The sequence below is a fragment of the Festucalex cinctus genome, chromosome 19 (genome assembly GCF_051991245.1).
Source record: "Festucalex cinctus isolate MCC-2025b chromosome 19, RoL_Fcin_1.0, whole genome shotgun sequence".
NCBI lineage: Eukaryota > Metazoa > Chordata > Actinopteri > Syngnathiformes > Syngnathidae > Festucalex > Festucalex cinctus.
This window is the reverse complement of record NC_135429.1, coordinates 1,910,767-1,937,710: the sequence shown is the minus strand read 5'-3', so window position 1 is coordinate 1,937,710 and position 26,944 is coordinate 1,910,767. Positions and strand designations below refer to the sequence as shown.

The following is a 26,944-nucleotide window of genomic DNA, read 5'->3' as shown; positions in this document are numbered from 1 at the left end:
TCTCACTTACATTTGAATATGTCTGTCACAAGGGTCGCGGGTATGGAAAAATTATGTATTGTAAAGTTTTAAATGCAACCGAGCTGTACTTGGGTGGTGATTTTTCTTTCATGTACCACTAGAGTGAGCCTGAGTACCACTAGTGGTACAAGTGTTATACTTTGACATTCAAAACAAAATTGCCTTATTACAGATACGCACCTCTAAAATGTTACATTAACCTCACATTGGAATCCAGAACATATGAAGACAAAATTGGTGACGACAGAGAAAAAAATAAAATAAAATCCAACTTCCAATCACTTCAGTCTGACATGACAGAGGATAAAAACACAATAAAGCAAGAGGGCTTATTTCCACTGTGGTCCTCAACACACAGCAGGACACAACAAAGACATAAAAGGGCAACATCATTTCATCGACAAAGTTAGTAAGTTTAATTCAAATTTTCAATCATTCAAGTACAAGCTATAAGCACAAATATTAAAACAAAAAAATAAACTCATATTTTTCATATAAAAACAGGGTGAAGACAACAGCAGCACAATAAAGGTACTTAATAGCTCGAAACATACAAAATTGATTATTTCATAAAAATAAATAACTTCATATGAGGATTTAAGTATAGTTTTGTAGCCACCGTTTGAGGGCTTTTTTTGTAAGGTTCCACTTAATTTTAGTTCCCTTGGCAGATTGTTCCATTGTAATGCCGCACTGGAAAATTTAGGAATGTAGCGATATCCAAACATCACTATATGAAGGTCACGATACGATAATTATCACAATATTGTGGGGCTGTTGGTGATATTTAAAAAAGATCACAATATTGTAAAAAAGAGAGCTCATACTAAAAAAAAAAAAAAAGAACAATATTGTGCTTTTGTACATAACAGCAATGCATATAAACCACCTACAATCTAGAATAACAATATTGAGGCACTTACTTGCTAATGCAAGCACACATTGATCGCTTCACAGGCAAATTAGGTTCCCCTTCATCTGACAATTAGCATAGATTTTAAACATAGAAGGCCAAAACATCCTGAATGAAAATTAAATTGCACTAATAAACTAGCTACTAGAGGGTGCTAGAACTGCACAATTGGAAATCATCCTGACTTTTTTTAACAAAGTGTTCCTTTTAAATATTGTGAACATGACGACGACGATATTGTGGCAGTTTTAATATCACGATATTGCCCTTATCGTAACATCCCTAGTAGAATTAGACCTTTTTAAAAAGATCAATAGTTTATATCCAGTATTTGTGCATCCAGAAGTCCAATAACAGGGAAAATGCCAAATTAAAGGTCAGGTGAGTCTGTTTCTCAGCTGGATGTGCCAGACAACGTGTCTGGTAATCCCTTCTCGTGTTTTGTCATTTCTTGATTTCCATTTCTTGCATCATCTTGACTTCCTCCAGTCTCTTTCCTCAGAATGCTTGTTGGAGCTGACAGTCCGGCCCGACAAAGGGCTATCGGCGACGGTGTCGAATGGCCAGTCGTCGGACGCGTGTACGGTGTGCACGGTCAGCGGAGTCAACGGCACGCAAACGGCGTGCCGCGGGATTCTTGCTCTGGAGCCCGAGGAGGAGGTCAAGCTGCAATTCAACTGCCCCGTCGAACAGTCTTACGTCGTCACCATCAATCAGCTCATTGGTGAGTTAACTGGCATACTTGTCATATTAGTTTGTTGTGCTCTTAATTATGAATTCAACTTATTTAGCATAAAATTGTGTATTTAGGAAAAACTAAAACCATTTTGAGCATATGTCAAAAACAGTTTAATCAGAAAAGATTTAACGTCACAAGTATAAAGGGAATGAAATGCAGAGTGCCACTCACCAAAAGTACATAAAAATGTGTGCATGTTGTCTTCATTTTCTTCTCTTCCTTGTTTATGCAGAATGCACAAACGGCACTTGCACCCCTTCTGTGATGGAAACTCAACCGTCCCTCCTCAGCGAGTTCGCCAGAACGTTCATCTGGACGATCAAGGCGCCGGAAAAGACCGTTGTGGTTTTGAATGTCCTCGGAGACGCGCTGCGGGAAACATCGCAGCCGTGCCACGACGGATATCAGTATTCGGTGACCATGTTTGAAGGGAACAACAGAGCAGACACTCGTTACTGCAAAGTGGGTTCCGTGACCCATTTCGACCTGCTCGATCAAGCTGTTGTGTCTCTGCAAGTTACACCGAAGACGGAAGTGGCATCTGCGGTCTTCCATGCCTTTGCGAGACCACTAAGTAAGAATATTTCATGTACTGTAAATTCAGTTCTTGGTGGATGAGCTGTGGTTGTTTGAATCACATGACAGAAGTACGATCACGGTCACATTAGAGGTGTTCAATGTGATCAAATACAAAAAAACAACAACGCAATATTAAAGTTATCTATCTATGACAGGGGTCTGCGGCTCCTTTTGGATCTGTAAAAAAAATGATTTAGTAGAAATTTGATTTTTATTATTATTATTATTTTTTTTTTTAATATATAAATTCTTCGGTTAAATATTTAAATGAGTTACTGATTTAGATAAAAAAAAAAAAAAAGATAATTAAATGTTTAAAAAATGTCAGTCCAAATTTTTAAGTTGTCAGAAAAAGATTAATTCAAGGAAGATTAAAAAGTTTTTAAAAATCACCTAAAAATTTCCAAAACATGACCGTAAAATGTCCAAAAAAAGGAATAGGAAAAGCTGAAAATGACCATAAAATGTGCATGAAATTACCAAAAATGACAGAATTGAATTAAAAAAGAAAAGAAAAAAAAGCTACAAGCCAAAATGTTAAAAATGTAATCATAAAATGTCCAAAAACAAAAAATCCCCCAAATTACAATAAAATTTCTTTAGAATTGCCAAGAGTCAGAATATTTATTTTAAAAAAGCAGAAAAGAAAACCTAATGTTTAAAAAGTAGCTAAAAATGCCCCCAAACAAAAGAGGATTTCCTGAAAATTACCATAAAATGTCCACAAAATTACCCAAAATGTAAGAAAACTGATAGCAAAAAAGTGTGGGGGGAAAAAAAAAAAAAAAAAAAAAAAGCCATAAAATTTCTAAAAATAAAAAAAAGGAAAGGTCAGAAAAGGATCATAACATGTCTATAAAATCGCCATAAATATATTTTTTAAAATTGACAGAACAGCAAAAAAAAGTCTAAAAATGTATGAAAACAAAGTCTGAAAAATTTCCCCCAAAAAATAGAAGAAAATGAATGAATGGAAGGAAAGGTTGCTGCACTATCACCGTAAAAGCAGTGATTCTTAATCTGTGTTCGACTTCTGGTCCCGCTCTCCTGTTTAGATGGCCGAACGGTGGTTGTGAGCGCCGATTCCAGCACGACGGTGACGATCAGCAGGTTCTCGCAGGAGCCACAATGCGAGCTTTGTACCGGTGTCGATTCTGCCCGCACCTGCAGCCAGACTGGAAAGACCCTGACCAACGTGCAAAGTCTCGCGCTGGAGTTTAGCTGCCTCAGACCTCAAGACGCGTACAGTGTGGAGGTGCAGACGACAATAGGTGAGCCGTTTTATCCTCCGATGTCATGATATAGCAGGGATGTAACAATAAGCGCGATATCGTGATATCCCCATACTAAAACTGCCACAATATATCGTCGTTGTCATGTCATGATATTAAAAGCAGCACTTCTAAAAGAAAAAAAGTCAGATTGATTTCCACTTGTGCAGTCCTTCTATGTTTCAAATCCACGCCTAATTGTCAGATGAAGGGGAAAGTAATATGCTTGTGATCAGAGTCAATATGTGGAGGGACTCAATTTATTGTATGTATTAATTTCTTATTGAATTTAATTAATTATTAAATTATTTATTAATGTATTGACTTTCTTAATAATAAAATTGTATCAATTTATTGTAATGCTTGTAGTAGTGCCTCAATATATGTTATATTTTTTTTAAATATATTATTCATAAATATATTGTATTTATATATATTCATAATATTTTTAGATTTTTTTATTGCTGTAATGTAAAAAAGCATGTATTTTTTTATTTTTTTTATTTATTTTTTTTACAATATTGTGACTTTGTTTTGTATCGCCAACCCCCCACAATATTCGTGATAATTATCGTATCGTGACCTTCATATCGTGATAATATCGTATCGTAATGTTTGGATATTGTTACATCCCTATCGTATAGTGGAACTGCAGAATCTGTGCGGATGTCATACTATGCTCCCTTCTCAGAATGTACCAAGAGCTCTTGCACACCTACTGATGGAGAGCTCGATCCGTCCCTCTGGAAGGACTTCAAAAGAACGCTGAAATGGGACATTCGCGTCCCGGATCGCACGACCTTGACCTTGGAACTGCCTGGTGACAACCTGAAACGGGTAGCCGCACAAGACGAATGTCAAGAAGGTCCACGGTACTCTTTGAGCACAACGAGAAGCGACGGGCAGGTCAAGACCAACAGCTACTGCAGAGGCGGACCGGTGACCCGTCTCGATCTCCTTGGAAGGACTGCCGTGACCGTGGAGGCGTCCCGAGGAGACGAAATGTACAGGACGATTTTCACAGCCAAAGCGGCACCCAGAGGCAAATATCTTCATGATAATTGATCATGTATTATGAACAGCATCATATGGAATTCATTTCACGTGAGAAATCCTATAACTTATGTTTTCTGCTCCCCTTTCTCTTCAGCTGGCAGAACGCTGTCTGTGACCCCTGACCCGGAAACCATCATTACTATCAGCAGGGACACCGTTGAACCTGACTGCAGCGTGTGTGTGGGCAAACTCCCAACACAGACCTGCGATCCGAAATTTGTAATCCTGAGAGAATCTCTGAACACCTCCCTGGATTTTACTTGTCCTCACCCCGAGGAGGTCTTCACTGTGGAGATCAACAGAGAAATTGGTAGGCAAATGGGAAAACTTGTGTACTGCTATTTATGTTCCGTTACCACAATAACACTTAAATATCCAATACTGTACAGTAGGCCTGAGCGATATATCGATTTTGAGAATTAATTTGAATTATTTGTTGTGGACGATTTAAACTTTAATTAATTCGAGTTTCCCCAAACCCACCTTTTTTTTTTTTTTTTTTAAATAAATAAATATTGACTTAGTGAATTGTTTAAAGCATTTCAATTGTTATCCTCACAAGAATTATACATTTTGTACATCCATATGTTCAATTAAGCCACAGTCATTATGAATGAAATATTTTATTAAATGCATTTTTATTACTATCCAAAAGGATTTTATTTATTAAGGCAGAAATTTTGCACTATATTTTTTTCTCTCTTGACATCCACAACTTTCCCAACGCTTGCGTTTGTTTCCATGTCATTCCAGACTGCACAGCAGCTTCCTGCTCTGGCGATATCGTCCAGGCCGAGTCCTCGCATTTCCCGGACTTTGACCGGACCTTCACCTGGGATCTGAAAGTCAGCTCCACTCGGGCCTTCCAGCTGGACTTCCCTGAGCTGGGAATGCAGCAGATTGACAATGAAAAGACTTGTCCGGACGGGCACACATACGTTCTTGTTACTTATCTGCGAACGGGCCCTGCCACCATCGGGACCTTCTGCAAGGGAGGTTCTGTGACGAGTATCCAGGTACGCTACAAGGGCCGCATCTCTCTCCAGGTGCCGAAAGACAGAAAGTTGGATCCGGTTGACTTTAAACTCAGTGTTGGGCCTGAAACTAGTGGTAAGTAGATACGTTAAATGTTGCCTTGTGTTGTGTTTTCATTCCAACCCAAGAAACACTTAGGACCGCCCCCTCATTTGAATAACATTTCATGTGGACAGCATGAAGTCTTTTTATTTATTGATTGACATTTAATTCTATTTATATAATTATTTTTGTATTTATTTCCACATTTATTTTTATTTTTTTATTTTTTTACTTTTTTTTTCTTTACTATTATTTGTTTGTCTGTGTATATTTCCACTTTATATTGATTTTTTTGTTTAATTTTTAATATGTTTTAATTTTCGCTGTTATTTATTCGTGTATTTATCTTTTAATTTTGGCAGGTTTGGTCCTCCATATTACTCCTTTGCGGTATGTGCTGTACCAAAGAGGCTTTTTCTTTCTTTTTTCAGTGGTGGCCATAGTGAAAGTCAACCTACCGCGAGGCGTCTCTGACACGCCTTTCATCTCCGCCCACTATCCCAAAGATTTCCCCGACGACCAGCAAATGCAATGGGACTTTACCGTGCCCGGCATGCACAACTACACGGTGCATTTCCACAATCACACGGCTCCCGAGTGCCTCGGCAAGATCGTGCAAGTGGAGTACAGGAGACAGGACAAGAAGGTGATCAAAACGGGCCTGACCGACAAGCAGCCGGAGCATCAGCAGGGCGACTTTGAGATGGTGCTGACGAATTGTGAAACCAACCGGACGTTGCCAGGACTTACTTTGAAATATAGCGTGTCGGTTATGAGAAGCGGTCATCCAGGTACAACACGCGATGGGATGAGCCATTAAACCCAAAGTACTTTTTCTGTAATTGATTGTTCTCGTCTGTTTCTTCCCTCGCAGTTTTGTGCACAGTGGACTTGACCAAACAGCAACAAGTGTCCGTGCAGATTGAGAAAGTGGGCTCGGATCCCTACTGCGAGATGAGCGTCAACTCTGAGGTTTTACAGAAGATAAATGTGGCTGCAGGCAGTACTGCCGAGCTCTCCTTCCTCGACTGTCCCAATGAAGATGTGCAATTGACAGCCAGTAAAGTTATTGGTAAGAATTTCTAATATATTTCTTGACTTTTTTTAAGTAAACTAACTTATAATATTTACCAGCTTGTCAGAAGAGAGCTACCTGCTCCAGCACCCTCCTCACTGTCCCCCAATTGGATTCCTGTCTACGGATGCCCCTCCACAGCTTCACCTGGCACCTCAACATCCCTCAGGACCGCACCATCGATCTCGTGTCGCCATCGGGAAGTCTTCAACAGTCGGTGCCAGGCCACAAGTGCAACGCTTCGGTCTCCCTGCATGTGGAGGAGAGCGAAGGCTTCTCCGTGGGGGATTTCTGCTCCAACGGGAACATCCAGAAACTTCAGGTGCACGCCAACATCTCCGTCACGGCCGCCACACGAGACTTCAGCAAGACCAAAGGGCCTTTCCTCAACGTCACCTTCACGAAAGAGATCCCAGGTAATGCGATTTTGTATCGTATGCTACTTGGGTGGACTTTGGCTGTGTATGTTAGCAGATGGCCATGCTGTGAATAGCAAAATTTCCTTGAGTGAGAGACAAGCCTCCATTCCAAAAGGTTTATAGATGGCAGCAAAGTATTACTTTTGCTTTATTAGCCAACGCTATGTCTCGTAGAAAGAGTTTAAAAAAAACAACAACAAAAGTTTATTATAATAATAGATAGGTTAAAAAAAAAATCAGCAAATACTGGAAACTGATTAATAGGGTTATTATAGTTTTGGATTGTCATTTTAGCTTTTGAGTTTTGCTTTTTAAATTTAGTTTTAATTCGTTTTCAGGACAGTTCTTTTAGTTTTTATTATTTATTTATTATTTTCATGCTTAGTTTTAGTTAGTTTCAGTATAGTTTTTTTTAAATGGCTGTTCTGCGGAAGTGTATTGCAGTTACTTGAAAAAAAAAAAAAAGCTCATATATATATATATATATATATTTTTTCTGTTATATGGGATTTTTTTGTGTCATAAAAAATATTCATAAAAATGTATTCAGGAGGAAAAATTATTTTAAATAAATAAGTGAAGTAAACCTTTAAAAAAATGTAAATAATAATAATAATTTAAAAAAAAAACTTTTTTGTCCACTGTAAAATATTAATTAACATGAGCGCACTGTTGCACTTCCACACAAAATGGCGTCCTGATTTCTTTTTGATTGCGCTGTTTTCCCAGAGACCCTCATTTATCAAGTCAGCCCACATGTGTCCTCTCCAACCCTGCTGGCCACGCCCAACTGGCCCAAAGGAATGCGTCCTGGGTCCACCGTGTCCTGGATCGTCTCTTTGCCCAGCGGATACCGGGCACAGCTCCAGTTCGCCAACGTCAGCCAACCCAAATGCGACGACCGGCACACGGCCATCAAGGTCAAGATGCTGGACTCGGAGGAGGAGATCCTGAGCCGCCGGGAGGACGAGAAGACCGACGACAAGTTATTGGTGTCAAGGAGCTTCTACCTCAACATGTCCAACTGTATACCAGAAGATGGAAACTTTGGGGCAGTCACCAAAATTGTTTTAGAGCCAAAGACCAGTAAGAAAACGTTCTCTTGGGGCCTTTATGAACTGCAAAATTCAAAAGATTAATTTCGTGTTCTTTTGCTTTCACAGATCTCTTAGCCATCCTTCTTGGGATAGCGGCAGTCCTCCTCCTCCTCCTCGTTGTCTTAGCTTTAGTCTGCTTCTTTGTAAAGTGAGTCCATCGAGTCAGCAACATTCTACTACTGAGATTTTTTGTTGTAGAATATTTGCACCAATACAACTGATTAACGTTTAAGGAAGGTTCTAATAGTTTTGGAAAGTTGAGTTGAGTTGAGAATGTAGTGCTATTTTTCATGAGAAAAATTGTGGTGTTTTGGAAGTCTGGAACGGATTAATAGCATTTCCATTCATTTCAATGGGCTATCCTGATTTATTTTCAAACAGGAAAAAGAAAAAAGAGCGCATGAGCAAGGAGGCGTCCATCTACATCGGCAGCGGGAATATGTTCCGTCCCAGCGAAAGGAAGTTCAGCAAAGGCCGGTCGGAAAACGAGTCCCACGTGTACGCCTCCATTGACGACACCATGGCGTACGGTCACCTCCTGGGGGAGTCCAGCTACGCCGACAGCTTGCAAGACCATTACAACGGAATGCAGATGGACTCCTACCACACGTTCGCGGGGCCATCCGAGCTGCCCGTCATAAACGAGCCGGAGCCCGAGCCCGAGGTGGACCACTTCAATACCTTCCTGGACCCGTCCCAGTCGTTCATCCCGCCTCGTCCGCGCACGCCCATCGATCGGCAGGACAGCCTGGGCTTCCAAGACCGCCGGATGGTGGACAACGAGCTCTACACGTTCAGGAACACGGGCGAGGTGAGCACCATCCGACTGTCCGGTGCCGACATGGAACCGGAACCACCCACGTCGGAGGAGTACTTGTAGGATTTTGGCTGTCGGATGACAACGACGACGATGTTATTTTCTGTTACTTCTCAGAGATGGGAGCTTCTGTGCCTAAGTCGCACTCAGGGAAATAAGTTGAAAAACGTTTTAAACTTGAGCTTTTTCAGAAATTTTCAAACGCTTCCAGAAGAGGAGTTGTGAACTTTATTTTTTCAGAGTTCATCATTTTGTATTTTTCAGTCTCCCATGTTTTGGATTTTGGAGATGCAAATTTATGTTTTAGGTGTTTAATGTTGTCAGGCTGGTTTTATTTGCCTGTAATTGCAGTTTTGTTGTTGTTGTTTTTTTACAATAAATTTTAGGGAAAGTTGCACTTCATTTGACTGAACACTTGAGGTTTTCAATTCTTGGATCGCGGAAATGATTTCCACCGCAGAAACGTGGTCCAAGTTGCAAAGCGGCAGCTTCAGTAGTCCAAGTTGACATAGTTTATCCCCACCAATTCGTATCATCACAAAATCTTAAAAATATTTGTGGTTTGCATGTCTGCCGCGCAGATATTTTAAATTTAGGCTTGAACCCAACTCAGGCCTTCCTGTGTGGAGTTATTGCCGTTCTCTTATGTAAGTTTTCTCAAAAACGTGTTGAATGTTATGGCTAATAACTAGTCCAGGGTCCAACTTGGCTCGAATTAGCTCCAACTCACTCACTCATGAGTACAAAAACTTCAAGAAAAGAGCTGAAAAGAAAACAGGAATTTGACGAGTCCAGGATTGGTGGACAATTTGCTTTTACCGTTTATTCAGGTTAAATCAGGCTAGACATTAGCTAGCTAAAAGGAAGATGTAGGAAAAAAAAGTTAAAAACAAGAATATTCTTCAGGCTCAATGTGAGACTTGTCAGTGAAATACAGAATGCAGCAAAGTACAGTTTTGACAGGCACAATATAATAGTTGTGATGTTTCAGCTTGTCTCGTCAGACCACGTTTGTATTTGATGACATCGAATACACCGGCACACCTTCAATGACATCTGAGTGCAGTTCTACAACCACAATGAGAAACACTGAATAGCTCTGAGCTTTGTTACAGAATGGGGGTGCTAATGAGTGTGTTGCTAGTGGTATTTTTAAAGATGATGTCACATGCAGCTCTAGTTACGCTTTTTAAAGAGAGAATGCACAAGATTTGCAATATTCCTGGTTTTGGTGTATTGTTTGGAACACAAAGGAAATTACACCCACGAGTCCAATTGAAGAACCAGACGTCTTTTAAAAAAAAAAAAAAAAAAAAAAAGCTTCTTTTTAAAAAGAAGGTAAAGTGGCATTGCAGCAGAAGTACACACAAAAAGCAGCTTATTTCATATTATGCGGCATCACACGACGTTGAACTGGCAGACGGAGGCCTTCTCGTCACGGCAGTTCTCGTCCGACCACTTCCCTTTGGCGGCCCCCGAGATCACGGCACAGTTCTGGGAGCGGCCTCCGTCCGGCTGCCGGGCGCGGCCGCCGGATGTGTCCCAGTTCTTGAACTGGATGCTGGCGCCGCTCTGGTCCGCCCAGGTGTCCTCGGTCACCATGTCGTTGATGCCCAGCCACACCTGCTCATCCCGGCCCACGCTGAGGCGGAGGTAGTCGGCCAGCAGGTCGTTCTCCTCGGCCGACGTCGGGGCGCACAGGACGCCGCCCAGGGCGTTGCAGTCCTCGCTGGCCGTGTGATACGACTTCTTCACCGGGTCGGCCAAGATGCACTTGCCGTTCATCTTTGTGCCCTTCAAACATACTACATAAGACAGATTTAATTGTTAAATGCAGTGGACGTTGTTTTTGTTGTTTGTGGAGGTGCTATTAACTCATTCACTGCCAGCCCAGTTAAAATGGAACTTTTGACGTGTAGAACCGTCAATGGCAGTGAATGTCTTAAAAAAAAATATATATATATATATATATATAAATGGTTCCTCTAATATTAACTTGATTAGTTGTTTTGTAACAGTTCTGAACTTCACTTAATTGAAGTTATTTTCTAGTAGTTTTCATAACCCCACATCTGTGCTTCATAGGTTCATTTTTACCTCTTTGCAAGGCCTGCTCTTCCTTCAGCAGGTTGAGGTCCTGCACGATCTCATCAATCTGTCTCTGTAGTTCCTCAATGGCAGCACTATTGTCTAATTCCAAAACACACAAAAAAAATGTTAAGTCACACGTGATCATAATTATAAACTCAGTGTCACATATGATACATTAGGTAAAATGTTAAACAGTTTTTTTTATTTTTTTTTGGGTGCAAATTACCTTTTCGTACAGGCTTCTTCTTTGGCGGAGTCTGCTGGAGTGAGCAGTTGACCAGCATCAGCGCGAGCATCAGCACGCACACACCTTTGCACTCCATGGCGACGTTTTGTCAGACTGAGGATGGGCCAACGTGGAGCCTTCGCTATTTATCTCCTTGCCTCTGAGCCCCCTCCCATTCTCTCTCTTGTGTGCGTGCATGTGGAAAAATGATGAGAGCGTGTCAACCAATCTCAAGTACTGATGACATAACCATGTGCGGTTTTCATAGTAATGCGTGGAGGCTGATTTTGCCATGGACGGCGCGGCAGGACAGCAAAATAAAAACAAAAAAAAACAAAAAAGGAGAGCAACTTAAGTTCACAACATTTATTCTAAACGAACAACAAAAAGAAACAGCGGGCTCGACGCCACCGCGCATTACAATGACTGTATACAAAAAAAAAACAATCGCCGAAAAGGAAAGAAGCGCCACCTTGAACGATCTGTCCCACTTTTTTCATGAATGTTCACCAAATGCTGTTAGGGAAGGTTTTGCTTTTGTTTCAAATTGGATAATGAAATTAATGATGATGCACTTTTAACCGTTAAATCATTGGGAACCGTGAAATGTCTCGTTTAGGCGCCAAACTCTATTTAAAAAAAAAAGAAAAAAGTGACAAATCCACAGTTTGCTTTGGATCTGCCTGCCGTCAAACTTTGGACCGTCTGACAGACGTCTGGAATGATTTCTTCCCATCTGGTCTCCCTTTACTCAAACCCTCAGCCTAAGCCACGTGGCAGAAGCAAGAAGGTGCAGCAGAGATTCTAGAATTTTCCTCAACCATGTTACATAATCAGAACAGATTTTTACTATTTTAAAATACACAATAAAAAAAGAAGCTGCAACTACATTCTTTGGACAAGTGATGCTAAGGTCAAGTTGTATCCTCGAATGAACCAATACATTTCCTGGCTCCATGAAAATTGGTATTTAAACAGATCTAAACTAATGCAAAAAATAAGGACAGTACAAGTAAGCTGTACAAAATGTTGAGTTTTTACTGAAAAACAAAACAAAAATTACATGATGAAATATACATAGCATTATCCACCTTTGACAATTCTAACCAAGAAAGCCCACTTTCTGTCTCTTTGTTCCTAAACTCTCTTCCTGCTGCAGCAGCTTCATGAGAGGCATGTGGAGGGCTTTGCCGACACGTTTACCTGCCTGGAAAAAGAAAGAAAGAGGAAAAAAAGACGCTATTCAACACTTTGTACATTTTTTTTGTTTACTTAAACAGTATAAATTCATTGCATCCAGGTTTTACAACTTGTGGCAGCTGTTTGACGCTTTACCATTGTCGTAACATCTATGCTAATTTCCATTAGCCCGTCAATGAGGTTTCACATTATATGTTAGCATAAAGCTAGCAGAGCCTACAAGGCACAGGTTTGCATTTAGTGTAAAAACTGCCAAACAAACTTTATCAGTGTAAGCGGCGACGACTCACTTCTGTCATTTCAAAGATGCTCTCGGGGTCCAGGCTGCCGCCGCCCACCTTCCTCACGCAGGTGACCGTTCCCTTGTGCGTGACAGAGATAATGAGGCTGGCCACGGAGCACGCCTTCTCCTGCAGAGTGGCGTCCACCACGTGCCGGTGGCCCACCTAAACCCCCCACAAACAAGAAAAACAATGCTGAAAAATGAATCTTCTGCATTCGTAAAAATAATTTTCCTGACTTGTGCGAGTCTAATGAGTGAGCTTGCCTTGCACAATGTTACGATACAGGGAACATTCTCTACATTGAGCCTCATGCAGTCATAGGGGTCATCTGACAGCTCGATTTCCTTCCCCCCTTCTTCATCGGTTGATATGTGGACTTTGGGGATTCTATCAGAAAAAGCACTTGGTTAACAAAATCAATCAATGGATACTACTAACTACAATTACATGTGACCTTCATGGATTTTTCTCAAGGAATCAAACATGTGCATTTACCATTAAAACTGAGTGAAAATAAAACGGCATTAATATGTTCGATAGTACATTGTGCGCTGCTGTCACATGAGATATGATGCCATCTTGTGGCCTGAATGAAAATACATTTATAAAAAAAAAAAAAGAAGACCTTTTAGGCATGATGCTGTGACAACAACACTTAGATATAAACAAACTGTTCATACAGAACTTACTTGGTGCTGAAGAGAGCTGCCTTGATAGCTACTGAAATGGCATCATACAGGTTTCCGTCACATTGCAGGAGCTGTGGAACGCAAATCAGCGTATTTGCACTTTTGCTAGTTCAAGAACTCCAAAAAAAACACACAAAAAAAAACAATTCTCTCACCAGAACATCTACATAGAGCACCCAGCAGTGTTCTCCCTCACTGATACACAGCTTGTTCAGGTCCACACTGTGCTTATTGTTGAAGACTTTGTAGAGTGTGTTGCTCAGCTCCGTCCCGAGCTCCTCCCCTCCTCGCCCTTCAAACTCCGGCGTTGCGTTGGCTGAACTGGTGAACACAAGTACAAACAGAATCTTTGATTTAGTGCCCAATGAGTTTTTAACCAAGTCGTAATATCATCATCATCATACTGGCAGACACATCCAACTTACCAATCAACAAAGAACTCTAGATAGCCTTCATTTGGAGCCATGGGCCTTGGTTTTCCAATTTCAGCCTTTATTCCCACTAGAACTGCTGTGTGGCCCTGCAAACATGAATACAATTTGATCAAGCCTGCAATATCCATCCTGGAAGATGACAAATGAAACCGATGAGTGACATAAGGAGTCATATGGCGAGAGCCAACTCGAAAATTAATATATTACCAGAGAAACTTTGGCCGATCCGTCAGTATTTGACACCACGTCAGTCTCAATTTCCATGTGTCTGTAGTCTTCACAGCCCCTTCCATCCACTCGCAGATCATCCTGATCGTTGCAACATGGCGACATATTACTCAGCAACTTCTAACACAATCAACAATCTTCACGTCGTCAACACTTACCCTTATCCCGTGTAAAATATACACCTTTTCAGCTTCGCTTACTTGCACTGTTGCCATTGTGGACCTATGTGCGTCGAGGAAATTATACGTCATCAAAAACAGACGAGTGTAAAGGAACACTTGCTTCGGTAACCTAAGCGCCCCGCTTGTCATTTAACACCTGAGGGTCTGGGATGATTAAAAAAAAATGCTGTATGTGTGCTAATATTGTTAGTTCCTCTATAAATATATAAATTGTAAATGTTTTGAAATACACTAGGATAATATTTACTCGCTTTGCGACCAGTTTATAGGTGAAAGAGAAACCTGACAGACAAAGTAAAGGGTACAAGTCACAGTTTCGCCATCCACATGACTCCTAACAGTATCGCATACTTCCTGGTTGGCCCTGTTTTATTGTCCCGTGAACTGGGGAGGATTCTGGATTCGACCGGGAAGGAAGTATCGAGGTAGCAAAGCAACCGGCGGCCGAAATGTGCGATTTCCGGCCTTTCTAGTTTATGAACAATTTCGGTAATATCACACCGAAACTGCGGCCGCGACGAAAGTGACTACTGGAGCTGCGAGCACAGCCACTGCCCAGCAGACCACTGACGTTAGCTGGCAACTGGGTCTGCGCTAACGGGGGGGAACGGCGGGGGAGACGCTTTCCGGGTTACTTTACGGAATTTAACTTCGAAAGATTAGAAACTACTAAGTGATATTTTCGCCACAGCGCCGAGAGAGAGCGTGAGGTAAGATTAAAAAATAGAGATTGATAAATGATGTTTTAAAGAACTGTAAGTGTAGTGCGTTGCATTTATTTACATTCTGCTCCCGGATGAGTCTCATTATTGAGTTTATCGACGCATGTTAACTTCCCACTGACGTGTTTTATATCAAAACACAGTTTAATTTTAGTGTTTAATTCTATAATGAAATGTATTGATTGATTCAGGACATCGCTTTATCGTCTCAGAGTTCAGAAGTGAATGAATTTTTTCTTAAGAACAGCCCAATTCAAGGACAAATGTAATGCTGAGTACAAGTAAGGAATAAAAAAAAAGAAAACTCAAGTTTTAAGACACACTACAAGTATACATAAAGAACTTATTTATTCATCCTCATATCGCAGTTCTTGTGTAAACAATACAACAAACCTCTTAGGAATGAAATATAACCACCGCTAGTTTTCACTGGTCGATTGCCCAGACCTAATTTTATTTTTGTCTGTTACATGTGATTAATATTTAGAAAATGATAACGATAAATGTTGAAAAAAGCACTATATGTACATATATCAAATGTATGATTCACAGACAATTCTGTTTATCTTGTTCTCATAGACGATAAAGGAAGCACAGTAAAAAAAAAAAAAAAAAAAAAAGCACTTTTGTATTTACAAGATGGCATTGTTTCTGAGCATCCAGTTTACAAAACATATCAAATAAAAAGGTTCACTAGTTTACTGAACTTCCTTTGTCTTACAGACTGGAAGTTACACTGCAAGTTCAAGAGCGTATTTCCATGCCTGTATCAGAATTGTTGTCCCCATGCTCAGTAATTTGGTGAGGGCGAGGAATAGCAAATGACCACAAAAATAAAGAACAAAGTACTAAGTTGGCGCCATCTTGTGGCATCTTGAACCAAGGAACAATGGTGAAGTGACTTGAGAAATTAAATAGTGCTTTTCGGCCATCTTGGTTCCAAGGAAGTATGCTGGCTGAGTCGAGGAATTTCACTTTGCTACCTTTAGGCAGTTGTATACCACATTCAGTGTTTCATTCACATCCTCAAGTCAGTTGTAACAAACCTTGTGTTGTAGTGATGCCATCTGAGTCCCCAGAGTGGTTGTTGGTATACTACTTATTTCCCTCCGAATTTTGCCTTTCAGCATGCGGTTGAAGCCGCGGCTGCTGTAGAATGAAGAGCTCGGCTCGCCGCACCAGGGACATCGAGCGGCAGGCTGGCTACCTGAGGCCGGAGCACTGCGTCCCCCCGCCGCCCCGCGGCGCCTCCGACACCATGTGGTTCATCCGCGACGGCTGCGGAATCGTGTGCGCCGTCATCACCTGGCTGCTGGTCTTCTACGCCGAGTTTGTGGTGGTGTTCGTGATGCTGTGGCCCGCCAAGAACGCGGCCTACAGCCTCTTCAACGGGCTGCTCTTCAACAGCTTGGCCTTCCTTGCGCTTGCCTCGCACGCCAGGGCCATGTGCACTGACCCGGTTAGTTGATGACCAATGATCACTGTTCACTGATCACTGATATATAAATGTTATATTTTAAATGTTACCAATGTCCCAAAGACGTATTTATACGTTTTTTATGGGTTTTTTTTTTTTTATGCTAAGGCATACAGAAGGCTTTGGTGCAGCTTCTGAACTGAAGAGAACGATTGAAGCAATGGTTATTACAAAGGTGGCAGCAGAGTATAAGAGATCAACCAGGGCCATGTTGCAACAAGTTCTTTTCCCCAGTTTTAAACAGATTTGCAAATAATGATGAAACTTTGCTATATTCTAATGCTAATTGTTGCAAATTGGAAACAAATAGAAATATACTTTTTTTTTCTGATGAAAGAAGAGACTAATCTTTCTTTTGGTAGATTCCATATTTTTTTATCGCAATAGAACACAATATTCTGTGGGCCAAAATCAGTCAAAATCCAGTAAAACAGCCATGAACGTAGGGGTTGTTTCAGTGAAAATGGCTGGGAGTGAACGAGTTAATCTGATTCCTTTTTTCTTTTTTTTCCTGTTACCAGGGAGCTGTGCCAAAAGGAAACGCGACTAAAGAATTCATCGAAAGCCTCCAGCTCAAGCCAGGCCAGGTGGTCTACAAGTGTCCTAAATGCTGCAGTATCAAGCCTGACCGAGCTCACCACTGCAGGTAAACCGGCCGGCGTGAATCACAATTGGTCATGATTAATCGCGATAGCTAATCAACTGTTTGAATCTATAAATGTTTAAAAAAAAATAGTTGCTGCTGACGGGAAGCTCGTACTGATGAGGTCACAGTTCTTATTACTGCCTATGTTTGTGTGTTTGTGTGCAGTGTGTGCAAGCGCTGCATCAAAAAGATGGATCACCACTGTCCTTGGGTCAACAATTGTGTGGGGGAGAACAATCAGAAGTATTTTGTGCTTTTCACGGTGAGTCTCGAAATCGGATCGTACATATCTTCGTTTAGACAAGTAGCAAAATTGGAATCTCAAGGTTCATATTCTTGCTAATATGTCTGTTTACATACAGATGTACATTGCGTTAATATCCTTCCACGCGCTTGCGATGGTGGGGTTCCATTTTGTATTCTGCTTTGAAGAAGATTGGTCAAGTAAGTGGGCAACTTTCTTCCCATGTTTGTTATCAGCACTTTCTACTTTGAGCGATGTTACAGTATCACATTTTTGTAAATAATGTGTCATGTATTTCTATGACACTCATATAAAATAATCCGTGTGTAGTTTGCTGTTATTATATTGCAAAAGTGTACGTAGTTGCTTACGTATTTCCCTTCCGGCATCAGAGTGCAGCACCTTCTCCGCACCCGCAACCGTCATCCTCCTCATCCTCCTGTGCTTCGAGGGGCTCCTATTCTTAATCTTCACCGCGGTCATGTTCGGGACACAGGTGCACTCGATCTGTACCGACGAAACGGTAAGCGCAGGCAACCAAAAGCCGCCTGCTCTCAGAAGGATTTTGTACAAACAGGGTTGCATAGCGATTAACCTGATTTCAACTGGTGATAAATAATTTTAAATGTCTTTATATTGTGTTTTTATAGTGCCTTGTACTGTAACGATATCACAAATATCGTGACATCGGGAAAACAAAAACATTGTTAACATAAGTGGAAAAAAATGTTAAACTAAGAGAAATGTATGTCTGCATCTTTTAGCCATTGATACAGTAATTTCATAATAATTCATAAAATTGAGTAGATGTACTTGATCTTGATTTGTGTTGTCATTTTTCTGCCACTAGATGGCATAATTGCATTTATAAAACGTTGGCGACAGCTCAGTGCATTTTTTTTCATATTAAGAGCTATCTATAACATTTAGTAACTTTTAAACTAATTTCTGCACATTTTTTACAAAATTGTAAAATACAGTTTGATCCCAGTCTCCACAAATATATATGCATTATTACATTTATTACTGCTAAATTTTGATGTGGATGTTTCTGCTGCATTGTGAGTCATTAATTGCATGTTAAAGAGTTAGTGGCATTAAATTAACTCAAAATTAACACACTAATTTTAACACCCCTAGTTTTTTTTTTCTTATCACCGCATTGAGATTCTTCATTTTTTTTTTTTTTTTGACCTCCCAGGGTATCGAGCAGCTGAAAAAGGAGGAGAGGAAATGGCTGAAAAAGTCCAAATGGATGAACATGAAGGTGGTATTCGGCCACCCGTTCTCCGTGGCCTGGCTCAACCCCTTCGCGACGCCCGATCACGGCAAGGCAGACGTGTACCAGTACATAGTGTGAAGGTAGAACTTTGCACACGGCACAAAACGACCATATTCCTCCATTAAAGGGATACTTCACTTATTTAGCCCATTATAGCAATAAAAAGTTAATACTTTCCTTATTTATCACATACAATTAGTACCTTTCAAAACACATTTTGCAACTTGCTGTCGACTGAAAATGACATCACAAGGGCTCAGGTAACCAATCACAACTCACCTGTTGTCTAGGTTTGGTCATGTGACATTCACAAGCTGAGCTGTGATTGGTTACCTGACCCCTTGAAAAATAATGAAAATATCTAATTTATTATAGGCGAAATATTCATGTTTGACCGCCAAAAATGGCTAAAAAAAGTAAAGTATCCATTTAATGGATATTTAAAATAAAACACAACTTGTAAAAAATAAAAAAAAAAATCCACTCCACTATGTTGCGTCCCGCTTGCTGTGGATTCCCACAGATTTTTGGGCAAAATATGAATTATTATCATTCGTGTGTGACCTTTATCACAATGTGCACTAACAATCAAGGACATTTTGTCTTCCTGTAAAGCTTCATTTGCTGCAGTAATTTGAACTCAACACTGTGGCTGAAATTGCCTTACATTATTGGGCAGAGGCATCAAGTACATATGGATGTCATTTTTTTGTATTGTCTCCGTATGGCGAACTTTGGACCGGATGTCCAAGTCATTCTATCAAAGGAATGTATTTTAGGAGTGAATTTTATGTGATTTTTTTTTTTTAAATATACAGATTATGATTAGAGTAAATATTGTATTTCCTCATATGGTGGTAGAGTTTGTTTACTCAACTACTTTTTTTTTTTTTTTTAATCACTAATATATTTTTTCATTATTTCTAAAAATAATACTGAATAAAAAAGTATGTAGTGTTCCTCACGCCATAGCATTTAATTGTTCACCCCCCACTTATATTTTGTGGAATTTTTACAGTATAATTACATCAATTAGTGCCCTGCGTGTGGGGAAAGGAGAGCCGTAGTGGCCGATGCACTTTTTTGTGACGTAAAACACAACAAACATCCTCGAGCTGACGCTGCTGTTGGCCACAGCTCTCCCCAGACACTCACGCAGACACGCTGAGGCCCCGCCTCTTAACTCTTTTACTGCCACATGTGATAAAAAAAACAACTAAACTTTGGTATGACAAATTTATTGAACATTCACGAAAAAAAATATATATATAGAATGCTTCCATCTGCTGGCCATAGTTAGTGTTTTTGATTCCACAACCCATTGACCAGGCAGTGCTGCTCTTAGACGTTGCACTGAGGGAAAAAAAAAAAAAAAACTTAGTTGACGTCATTTAACGTTTATGGCGGCATACGTCGTGATTTTACTGATCGTTATTAAATGTTTTTGGCGGTCAAAAAGTTAAAGGTCTCTCACAATACGTACAGTATTTTCTGTACATTCCATGTTTTTTTTTATGTTCAAATACATGTACAGTATAATGTGTTTGAAAACTGTTTTAATACATTTAAATATTTTTTTAAAGCACGTGGGAGAGGTAAAACTATCAAATCAAAAAAGTGTATTTATGTGGAACGTATCCTCAATATATTATAATACATCTATATTACAACAATGGTGCCTTGAGATTGGGATGACCCGATTTACAAATAGGCAGATAGAGCATTTCTTTAATAAAAAAAAATAAATAAATAAAAAAAAAGGAAGAAAAATAGTTCTGTTTCTTACGTCTCCCAGTTCATGTTTACTTTCAAAATAAAAATTTTAAAAATGGTAAATTGACTAAATTGGTAAATTGAATTTAAAAAAAAAACTGCCTTAGAAAGTCTGCGTAGTTTAGTTTAATGCTACTGACACAAGATAATGCAGTATTTATATTTTATTACAGCCTTTGTCACACACTAAATGTTAGATCTAAATATTTTTTTTTATCAAATTTCTGGACATTACTTATAAGTTAATAAAGAATACATCCTAAAAACCTTCTGCTGCGATTTATCAAGTGATTTCAGAACCCTTTTTGTTTTTTTTTCTTCTTCTAAATTTACTGGTAAATTTTAGCCGTTTTTGCTCTGTAAACTGAACTTTGTAAACTCCACTATAAATTTCAGCTTTACAGACGTGTCACTAGTAAAGATTGTTGGCATCGATTTGAAGTGGGGCGCTAAATTCTCTGCCATGAATGGGGGCGTGGCCATCTATTAGAACGGAAGCCACTATGTGAGGAAATACTGTAAATCGTGGACAGTTTGGAGTATACAACAAGTAACTCACTTTTGCTGGTGTACAAACCTCGAAACATGCTGGATAGGCATTTTGTTGCAGGATAATTACATGTGAAAAGATAAAAACACAACACCATAACGTGAATCAATAAAAGACTTGCTCAAGATGATGCTATCACAACGTTATTGTCGCCGGTGAACGTGCAACCCCACAAAAAAGTGTCGGGCCGCCGATAGATCTGTTATGACCTAATATTTTTGTGCAGTTGTGTATATTGTTACGAAATGCTGAGTTTTAGATTGCTGCCAAGAATACATTACGCTAAAGAAGTCAGGGGAATAATAAAGGCTCGCTAAAATGATGTCAGTCAGCAATCAGGTGCTCCTTTACAGCCTTAAAGCATAAAAATGTTGAAGACTGAAAAATGTTCGTCGAAGTGAATTGAGCGACTGAAAATTTCGATGAATCATCCAGCTGTTAAAGGGGAGTTTGATATTTGATTTGAATTTGCATGTTGCTTTCTTTTTAGAAAGTGTTTTAAAACGCAATACAGTATCTTTGCAATATTCATCTTTTTTTTTTTTTTTTTTTTTTTTTTTACGTTTTGTGGATATGCAGTCTGCTATTCAGCTTACAATAATAACACCAGCTGTCATCTTATAACATGTATGGTCCGTCATGAATACTATTTTAGTGCTTTTAAGATGATTCTTTTTTATATAATGTATTTGAGTAAAGGAACGAGAAATAAAGTTATGTTGACACAATATATGATGACTATTTATTACAGTGTCTCCGCTCGGGAAATGTCTTCATTCATTTTTTTCCCCCCAATCACATTTAACAGCTAAATCAGTGATAATAATAATAATAATAATAATAATAATAATAATAATAATAGGTAAACAACATTGATTTAAAAATAGTCTTAAAGTCTTTGGTCTATTTTTAAGTTACATTATTCTGTAAAGATGCATTGGTAAATATTACATTGAAATGGTATGAAGCAGCATTAAAACAAAACAAAACATAATAATAATAATAACATTCTTGCATGACCCAATAATATTTTCCATTCTAAGTGATTGACACTTGTTGCCCTATTTTGGCAAAGTACAAAAAGCTACCAAGTAATTGGTTACAAATTGGTTATAAAAAAAAAACGTACTAAAAATAAAAATAACCAAATAATAAATAATAATTCCATCCATCCATTTTCTTGACCGCTTATTCCTCACAAGGGTCACGGGGGGTGCTGGAGCCTATCTCAGCTGGCTTTGGGCAGTAGGCGGGGTACACCCTGAACTGGTTGCCAGCCAATTGCAGTAAATAATGATTATAAATATAAATAATTTATCAACCACATTTTTTAAACATGATTTCAAAGACAAAAGTGGAGAACAAAATTGTGTCAGATGAGATGTTTATTTCATTATTTTAGTGTTTTACCCCCTCTAAGTGGAGGTGACCATTTCTGCTGCAAAATCATGTAATTTACACATTTACAAATCTTTCACATTATATTTGCGACACATCATGATTGGATCACATCAGAGTGTTTAAAAAGAAAAAGAAAAATTGCCAACCACAAGAGCAAAGAGCACATTCTAGAAGCAGAGGTACTAAAAGAGCCTTGCGGGCGTTTTTCTAAATTCCCACATCAAGATTGCCCTATTAGATGTAACGAGGGAAAAGAAACCCTCATTTAGATAGTGAGGATGCTTAACTGTTGTGACTTGCTCAGTCTTTCATTGGGACTTCATTAGGTACAACTGCAAAGTCTAATGAGAACTGCTTCAGAAAGGATGCCTTTACGAGGATGATCTCATTTGGAAAGGCTTCAATGGAGAGCAGAGTAGAGTGATGCCGTTCAGATCACAGCCAAACATATTGTATTGCTTATCAGTGAACATTTAACTGTATCAAAGTGGAACAAAAAAAAAAAGAAAGTTAAATAGGACTTGTATTTAATAGGACAATGACAGCCATGACTCTATACATTCAACTTTAGTCCATAATATATAGCGGACTTAAGTGTTCCCAAAATGCAAAATTCAAGTGAGCAATCCAAGTATTGCAACACACAAAACAAAACATCATCGACATTTCTGTTCACATTGTGGTCACATTAATAGGGATGCGTGTACATACACGTGATATACGCAGCGACGGTTGTAAGGGTGTCTGATGTACAGTATGTGTGCGTTATTATAGCTACCATTACGCGTTCATTTGATGTCCTAATCAGCAGCAAAGTGTGACCGTTTAATAAATGAATGTACGCCATTTACTTCTTTCCAACTCAGTTCTTGTGGTTTTGTCCAAAGTGTACAGCCTATGATGTCATACTATTGACAGAGCTCAAACAGCTAGCAGCATCCCACCCGCTAAAACCAAGATTAGTGGACGAAATCAAACTGGTATTCAGTGAAGATAATAACAGATATCATTAGCCGAGTAGCATAATTTTTATTTTTTGTCAGCAAGCACATTTTTAAAAATGTATTTATTTATTAGTATTGCGACAATAAGTTACTTATGCTAGTAGGCGAACGGAGTTATGCTAGTAGGCTAACAACACAGATTTATGCTAGTAAGCTAACGACATAGATTTGTACCATCTCATATTTGCTTCCTGAAGTAGCATGGCGATAAATTGAGGCACAGCATCAATTCGAGCAGAGACCGCCATTTTAGAATGTCCTACCAAGACACGATTGAAATAAAAGCCAAAGTTTGTCCGCTGAAGACCCAAAATGTCCACTTTTAATGAAAATAGCAGCTCATAGCTTGATGTCACATGATTTGCCGTGTGTGAGAATTGAGGACTGAGAAACGGAAAGTTGCTTTTAAATTCTATTTTAGGATCAACAGCTACATTTATATTATTGTGGGGGGAAAAGGAACTCAGTTATTCGGCTAAACTAAAGTGTGCACAGATGTTTACAGTGAGTGTCACTAGTTATTTCAAACAAACGCTTTGGTAACCAATTGCTGTACATAATCAACATGAATTAATGGTGACATCATGGCAATGTGATAACCCACTGGCACCTTGTTGCCTGGCAACCACACAGCGACAAAACTCCAGGATCTCATTATGCCAAAGAACTAATCAAAGGAATCCATTTGCACAGATGACAAAACTTGGACAAGAGCCAGGCAAGCTGCTTCTTCCTGTTTCCCATCTTCACACTTATTTACACTAAGCATTTTCTTTCTTTATATTCAGGCCATTAATATCTTTTAAAACAAAGCGATTATTCTCAGCTAGTAAGTTTGCTACTGCACGGCTCCGTTTTGCAAGTTGCGCTAATTGCTAACAAGCTAATTCCTTCCCATTGCCTCTGTATGTTAATTTGAAGTGAAGCTTAAAAGGATTCTGTATGAAGCTAAAGTAGAAGTTCTAAAGTTAAACATGGCTATTTTACACTTTTACTCAAAATGTCGTCGAACTGATTTCACTGTTATTTTTTCTTTGTTAGCGAACAAACTTAGTTTTGTTACCACTAACCCGACTTTAGCTGTTCAGGCTACCAAGAACTTTGCCAGTTAGCTTGTTAGCTAGTTGAACAAGATGCATACATAACATCTAATATTTTTGTTTTGTTTTGTTTTAGCAATTTGTGTTCCTTCGGTTTCCCTGTACTTCACACATTTCATAAATATACACACACACAAAAACGACTTGACGTGATTGATCTTTGGCGTGATGGAAAATCCGACTTAAGAAGCTATTCAAAGCACACATTGCACCAGTATGAGAAGTACTTTAGCACAGTTAAGTGGAGATGAGACGCATCATTCGTCTCTCTTGGCGACTGCGCTGGGTTGTCGATCCTGCGGCGCAACCCGCTGCAATACCAGCAGGCCGGAAAACGTCAGGGAGATCCCGACCCACCACAGTGTCATTTGGGCCTCGCCGAAGATCAGCTGGCCCAGGAAAGCCTCAAGATGAGAAAAATATTCCAAATCAATTCCTCATTCTTTTTCATTTTCTGGTTCAGTGACCTGCACTACTCACGGAAGATACGAAGTTGGAGGCAGTGGTGGTCACAGTGGTCTGGGTGGAGGAGGAGGAGTACCTGAGTGCTTTGGCAAGGAAGGTCCACATCACAGCATTGCAGGTGAAAAGCAGCCCGCCACACAGCAGCCTCAGAGGGATGTGGAGCTGAAACATTACATCGTCATCGCTCATTGAGATTCTTTAACTTGAAGTTCAGATGCATCACTAAACCTGACCACATTTTTCATTTAAAAAAAAATAGCCCATTCAGTCGTAAAAAAAAAGAAGAAAAAAAAAAAAAGGCATGTGAGGAATAAAAAATTGTTCTTGTGTAAATGTGAACGGGGTTGTCTAAATCAGGGGTCTGCAACCTGCGGATCTGGAGCCACATTTGGCTCTTAATCCGTCTCTTGTGCCCCCCTGTGGACAGAGCTGAACTGGCACAAAAAAATAAAATAAATTGGCCCTGGCATTTTGACCCATCCTCACTCTATTCTAACATGTAGTTTTGCCATTGATGTTGACTGATGATGTTTCAGTTTGCTATCCATATTCGGACCGGATTATCGGACTGGTCCCTCTACATTGTGGGCCAGTGTCTTGGGATAAAATGTAGGGAAATAATAATTAAAAAGCACTGCAGCGGCCCCAAAAGAGGCCGGCCCACCGGGCATGTGCCCTGTATGCCATATGGCTAGTCCAGCCCTGCCTGTGGATCTCTTAAAAAATTATTAAATTTTTTTTTAATTTTTTTTTTAAACATTTTTTTTTGGTAAAATATTCTTTAAATGAATTACTAAATAATAATTAAATATTCAAAAATGTCAGTACAAATTTTTAAGCTGTCATAAAGAGACGAAAGATTTATGAATTAAAAAAATAAAAAAATAAATAAAAATGACCATAAAATGTCTAAAAACGAAGAAGTAACAGATGAATTTATTTCCAATTCATTTCAAAAGGCTATGAGATGCAAAATGAATAGTGATCACCTTTCGGAGCACTACCTGGCGTTTCGACAGTCACGTGACGTTTTTAAAGGTGGCTGAAGGTCAAAGAGGAAACCCGACCCCGGTGAGAGGAAACGGCGTTGTGACGGCAAACAACGCGATACCATACGGCTGCAATGTCACCCATCAGGCGAGCGCACCCTAAAATCGCGACTGGTGCTGAAGCTGAGGGAGAATGGACGAGACGCGCTTGCTAACTTGACTCCCGACACTCCTCCATGACTCACCCGGTCGCAGGCGGTAGTTTCATCCCCTTGGCGAAATCTCCGCTGCTCGCCCCACGTCCGGAGCCCCGTCTCGCACACTCCCTTCAGGTAGTCCGCTCCCAGCGACAGCTTGGCCGACGACGACGCCACGGCCGCGAGGAAACCCGCCAGCAGTGCATAGAAAACTCCGGGGAACATCTTGAAGGAGGACAGCTTCGACACATAATGGGCTACTCCATCTTTCCACCTCCGTCTGGGGCTGCTGCTCCGCTCAAGAGCCCGCCTGCGTGGAAGCGTGCGGTGCACTGTCTCCAATCAGCCGCCTGGTGGCAGTCACGGCGCATACGGCCGGAGAAGTGACGAGTGGGGGTGTGGACTAATCGGCACGCGTTGCATTTTGGGAGTTGCAGTCTATATATATATATATATATATATATATATATATATATATATATATATATATATATATATATATATATATATATATATATATATATATAATAAAATATGAAATATAATTTAAAAAAATTCTATAAATAAAACTATATAAAACATAATATGAAATAATATAAAGTAAAAATAAATAAAATAAAATATAATAAAGTTTAAGTTTTTGTATTTCTGTTTTCGATTGTAACTTTTTTTTTGTTTTTACTTTGCTTCTTCTTC

At 39.6% G+C, this 26,944-nt stretch overlaps 6 protein-coding genes across 16 annotated transcripts in view; 3 read left to right on the top strand and 3 right to left on the bottom strand.

The window, feature by feature from the left end:
• Window positions 1–9,466, top strand: part of cdcp1b (CUB domain containing protein 1b) — a 32,852-nt gene extending 23,386 nt beyond the window's left edge. For all 6 annotated transcript variants that reach the window (XM_077506474.1, XM_077506471.1, XM_077506469.1 and 3 more), the window contains 12 exons: window positions 1,437–1,658; window positions 1,906–2,247; window positions 3,308–3,523; window positions 4,215–4,565; window positions 4,674–4,889; window positions 5,333–5,689; window positions 6,088–6,447; window positions 6,531–6,728; window positions 6,791–7,147; window positions 7,880–8,236; window positions 8,314–8,395; window positions 8,629–9,466. In XM_077506474.1, coding sequence (XP_077362600.1) covers window positions 1,938–2,247; window positions 3,308–3,523; window positions 4,215–4,565; window positions 4,674–4,889; window positions 5,333–5,689; window positions 6,088–6,447; window positions 6,531–6,728; window positions 6,791–7,147; window positions 7,880–8,236; window positions 8,314–8,395; window positions 8,629–9,127 — 3,303 coding nt within the window. In that variant the 5' untranslated portion in view covers window positions 1,437–1,658; window positions 1,906–1,937 and the 3' untranslated portion in view covers window positions 9,128–9,466. The remainder of the gene's footprint in view (window positions 1–1,436; window positions 1,659–1,905; window positions 2,248–3,307; window positions 3,524–4,214; window positions 4,566–4,673; window positions 4,890–5,332; window positions 5,690–6,087; window positions 6,448–6,530; window positions 6,729–6,790; window positions 7,148–7,879; window positions 8,237–8,313; window positions 8,396–8,628) is intronic.
• A 395-nt stretch (window positions 9,467–9,861) lies between these two features.
• Window positions 9,862–11,525, bottom strand: LOC144007610 (tetranectin-like). Its single transcript, XM_077507389.1, has 3 exons — window positions 11,382–11,525; window positions 11,162–11,254; window positions 9,862–10,869 (listed from the first exon to the last, which is right to left on the bottom strand). The coding sequence occupies exons 1-3, from the start codon at window positions 11,476–11,478 to the stop codon at window positions 10,463–10,465; spliced, it is 597 nt and encodes a 198-aa protein (XP_077363515.1). The 5' UTR covers window positions 11,479–11,525; the 3' UTR covers window positions 9,862–10,462.
• An 874-nt stretch (window positions 11,526–12,399) lies between these two features.
• Window positions 12,400–15,049, bottom strand: exosc7 (exosome component 7). Of its 2 annotated transcripts, XM_077508244.1 has the most exons (9): window positions 14,750–15,049; window positions 14,375–14,438; window positions 14,196–14,297; window positions 13,980–14,074; window positions 13,710–13,875; window positions 13,555–13,625; window positions 13,129–13,252; window positions 12,872–13,027; window positions 12,400–12,588 (listed from the first exon to the last, which is right to left on the bottom strand). In XM_077508244.1, the coding sequence occupies exons 2-9, from the start codon at window positions 14,429–14,431 to the stop codon at window positions 12,484–12,486; spliced, it is 876 nt and encodes a 291-aa protein (XP_077364370.1). In that variant the 5' UTR covers window positions 14,432–14,438; window positions 14,750–15,049; the 3' UTR covers window positions 12,400–12,483. The 2 variants fall into 2 exon arrangements, with proteins under 2 accessions (XP_077364370.1, XP_077364369.1); XM_077508243.1 differs by lacking the exon at window positions 14,750–15,049 and having other exon boundaries at window positions 14,375–14,680.
• zdhhc3b (zDHHC palmitoyltransferase 3b) lies at window positions 14,429–25,547 on the top strand. 5 transcript variants are annotated; one of them, XM_077508249.1, is made up of 8 exons: window positions 14,429–14,502; window positions 16,248–16,579; window positions 17,119–17,243; window positions 17,409–17,505; window positions 17,606–17,687; window positions 17,880–18,010; window positions 18,689–18,849; window positions 25,061–25,547. In XM_077508249.1, exons 2-7 carry the CDS (start codon window positions 16,277–16,279, stop codon window positions 18,845–18,847), a joined length of 897 nt encoding a protein of 298 aa, XP_077364375.1. In that variant the 5' UTR covers window positions 14,429–14,502; window positions 16,248–16,276; the 3' UTR covers window positions 18,848–18,849; window positions 25,061–25,547. The 5 variants fall into 5 exon arrangements, with proteins under 5 accessions (XP_077364375.1, XP_077364374.1, XP_077364373.1 ...); XM_077508248.1 differs by having other exon boundaries at window positions 14,493–14,566; XM_077508247.1 differs by lacking the exon at window positions 14,429–14,502 and adding an exon at window positions 14,617–15,028.
• On the bottom strand, window positions 23,004–26,585 carry tmem42b (transmembrane protein 42b). Its single transcript, XM_077508250.1, has 3 exons — window positions 26,297–26,585; window positions 25,078–25,224; window positions 23,004–25,001 (listed from the first exon to the last, which is right to left on the bottom strand). The coding sequence occupies exons 1-3, from the start codon at window positions 26,471–26,473 to the stop codon at window positions 24,855–24,857; spliced, it is 471 nt and encodes a 156-aa protein (XP_077364376.1). The 5' UTR covers window positions 26,474–26,585; the 3' UTR covers window positions 23,004–24,854.
• The window catches only part of osbpl10a (oxysterol binding protein-like 10a), a 32,097-nt gene continuing 30,210 nt past the window's right edge, over window positions 25,058–26,944 (top strand). The window contains exon 1 of the mRNA XM_077508240.1: window positions 25,058–25,180. The gene's annotated coding sequence lies outside the window, so the exon portion shown is untranslated. The remainder of the gene's footprint in view (window positions 25,181–26,944) is intronic.

Excerpts from the sequence above, each read along its gene's own strand:
- LOC144007610 (XM_077507389.1), bottom strand. The coding sequence starts at position 11,478 with ATGGAGTGCAAAGGTGTGTGCGTGCTGATGCTCGCGCTGATGCTGGTC. Across the intron at positions 11,255-11,381 it reads GAAGAAGCCTGTACGAAAAG|ACAATAGTGCTGCCATTGAG; the intron begins GTAATTTGCACC and ends TTTTGGAATTAG. Across the intron at positions 10,870-11,161 it reads AGAGCAGGCCTTGCAAAGAG|TATGTTTGAAGGGCACAAAG; the intron begins GTAAAAATGAAC and ends TGTCTTATGTAG.
- exosc7 (XM_077508243.1), bottom strand. The coding sequence starts at position 14,527 with ATGACAAGCGGGGCGCTTAGGTTACCGAAGCAAGTGTTCCTTTACACT. Across the intron at positions 13,876-13,979 it reads CTAGAGTTCTTTGTTGATTG|TTCAGCCAACGCAACGCCGG; the intron begins GTAAGTTGGATG and ends TGTGTTCACCAG. Across the intron at positions 13,028-13,128 it reads GTATCGTAACATTGTGCAAG|GTGGGCCACCGGCACGTGGT; the intron begins GCAAGCTCACTC and ends TGGGGGGTTTAG.
- tmem42b (XM_077508250.1), bottom strand. The coding sequence starts at position 26,473 with ATGTTCCCCGGAGTTTTCTATGCACTGCTGGCGGGTTTCCTCGCGGCC. Across the intron at positions 25,225-26,296 it reads AAACTACCGCCTGCGACCGG|CTCCACATCCCTCTGAGGCT; the intron begins GTGAGTCATGGA and ends GTAATGTTTCAG. Across the intron at positions 25,002-25,077 it reads CCTCCAACTTCGTATCTTCC|GCTTTCCTGGGCCAGCTGAT; the intron begins GTGAGTAGTGCA and ends TCTCATCTTGAG.
- zdhhc3b (XM_077508249.1), top strand. The coding sequence starts at position 16,277 with ATGAAGAGCTCGGCTCGCCGCACCAGGGACATCGAGCGGCAGGCTGGC. Across the intron at positions 17,244-17,408 it reads GACCGAGCTCACCACTGCAG|TGTGTGCAAGCGCTGCATCA; the intron begins GTAAACCGGCCG and ends GTTTGTGTGCAG. Across the intron at positions 17,688-17,879 it reads CTTTGAAGAAGATTGGTCAA|AGTGCAGCACCTTCTCCGCA; the intron begins GTAAGTGGGCAA and ends TTCCGGCATCAG.